The sequence below is a fragment of the Rhinopithecus bieti genome, unplaced genomic scaffold, assembly GCF_001698545.2.
Source record: "Rhinopithecus bieti isolate Rb0 unplaced genomic scaffold, ASM169854v2 scaffold_41638, whole genome shotgun sequence".
Taxonomy (NCBI): Eukaryota; Metazoa; Chordata; class Mammalia; order Primates; family Cercopithecidae; genus Rhinopithecus; species Rhinopithecus bieti.
Window position 1 is genome coordinate 51,067 of NW_016816799.1, and position 1,681 is coordinate 52,747.

The following is a 1,681-nucleotide window of genomic DNA, read 5'->3' on the forward strand; positions in this document are numbered from 1 at the left end:
CACCATCTCAAAAAAAAAAAAAGGAAGTAATGCACAGCGGGCACGAGGACTCACGAGATAACGGTGGCCGGTGGGGAGGCGGGCTCGAGGACTCGCGAGATGACGGTGGCCAGTGGGGAGCCAGGCTTGAAGCCTCGCGAGATGACAGTGGCCAATGGGAAGCCAGGCTCGAGGACTCGCGAGATGATATCAGCCGGTGAGGCGCCAGGCTTCAGCACTCACGAGGTGACGGCGGCTGGCGGGGAAGCGGGCGACCTTTGTTAGAGGCGTTCTGCAGCGCGACTGAGGAGGCCCAGGGTGTCCCGTTTGTTTCGCCACTGCAAAGAGGCAGGCAGTGGCGCTGTCTGCGGTGGCATTGTTGGAGTGATTGGTGACAGAATACGTTGGTGACGGGACCGGGGTCTGAGGCGAACTCTCCAGCTGCAGAAATGAGCGAACAGAGTGCTACATTGGATACCTCGTCGACACCCGGTAAGGCGCCTGCCCAGTCTGACACGACTAGATCCAGCATTGACTTGGCAATTCTCTTCCAGTGTCCGGTTTGTTTAGACTACGCGTTACCGCCAATTCTTCAGTGTCCGAGAGGCCATCTTGTTTGTAGCAGCTGTCACTCAAAACTCATATCTTGTCCAATTTGCCGAGGCCCGTTGGGATTCATTCGCAACTTGGCTATGGAGAAAGTGGCTGACTTTGTACTTTTCCCGTGTAGATATGCCTGTTTGGGATGTGAAATAACTCTGCCACACACAGAAAAAGCAGATCACGAAGAAGTCTGTAAGTTTAGGCTTTATTCCTGCCCGTGCCCTGGTACTCTCTGTAAATGGCAAGGCACTATGGATGCTGTAATGCCTCATCTGACGAATATGCATAAGGGCATTACAACAGTAGAGGGAGAGGATATAATTTTCCTTGCTACCAACATTAATCTGGATGGCGCTTTCGATTGGGTGATGATGCAGTCCTGTTACGGCTTTCACTTCATGTTAGTTTTGCAGAAACAGCAGGATCTCAATGGCGACCAGCAGTTCTTCGCAACTGTAAAGCTGATGGGAACACGCAAGGAAGCTGAAAAATTTACTTACCGATTTGAGCTAAAGGGTCATCGGCGACGACTGACTTGGGAAGCGACTCCTCTACCTATTCATGAGGACATAGCAAAAACCATTAAGAATAGAGACTGCTTAATCTTTGGTGCCAACACTGCACTGCATTTTGCCGAAAATGGCGACTTAAGCATCAATGCAACTATTAATAAATGTTGAAATGGCAGTGGAACATTTTCTATTCAGTGTTTAAAACTGTTTAATTTCACAGAAAATAAGCCACCCATGTGCCTGCCAACCTGAAACTCTTCACAAGTATAAACTCAACACATAAATAGAAAGACTGTTAAATGCGGAGACGGTGTAGTAACATTAGTATATATAAAGATGGGCATATTTTGCATTAAGAAAGAAAGCATTATAAGTTAATTTTGAATTTTGTGTTGTAGATGGTATTGAAAATAATGTTTTCTTTTGTTTTGGGTCTGTGAATGTGTGTGTGTGTGTGTGTGTGTTTTGTTTTGTTTTTGTTTTTGTTTTTTTGGTGTGTTTTTTTGTTTTTTTTTTCTGAGATGGAGTCTAGCTCTGTCACCCAGGCTGGAGTGCGGTGGCGCGATCTCCGCTCACTGCAAACTCGC

At 47.1% G+C, this 1,681-nt stretch overlaps 1 protein-coding gene across 1 annotated transcript; it reads left to right on the top strand.

Moving 5' to 3' along the window:
- Nucleotides 1-235: 235 nt before the first annotated feature.
- Nucleotides 236-1,306, top strand: LOC108517356 (E3 ubiquitin-protein ligase SIAH1-like). The gene has a single exon (XM_017855234.1). The coding sequence runs from the start codon at nucleotides 429-431 to the stop codon at nucleotides 1,260-1,262; it is 834 nt and encodes a 277-aa protein (XP_017710723.1). The 5' UTR covers nucleotides 236-428; the 3' UTR covers nucleotides 1,263-1,306.
- Nucleotides 1,307-1,681: the final 375 nt, after the last annotated feature.

Bases quoted from the DNA above. Each gene is read 5' to 3' on its own strand.
- LOC108517356 (XM_017855234.1), top strand. From the start codon at position 429: ATGAGCGAACAGAGTGCTACATTGGATACCTCGTCGACACCCGGTAAG.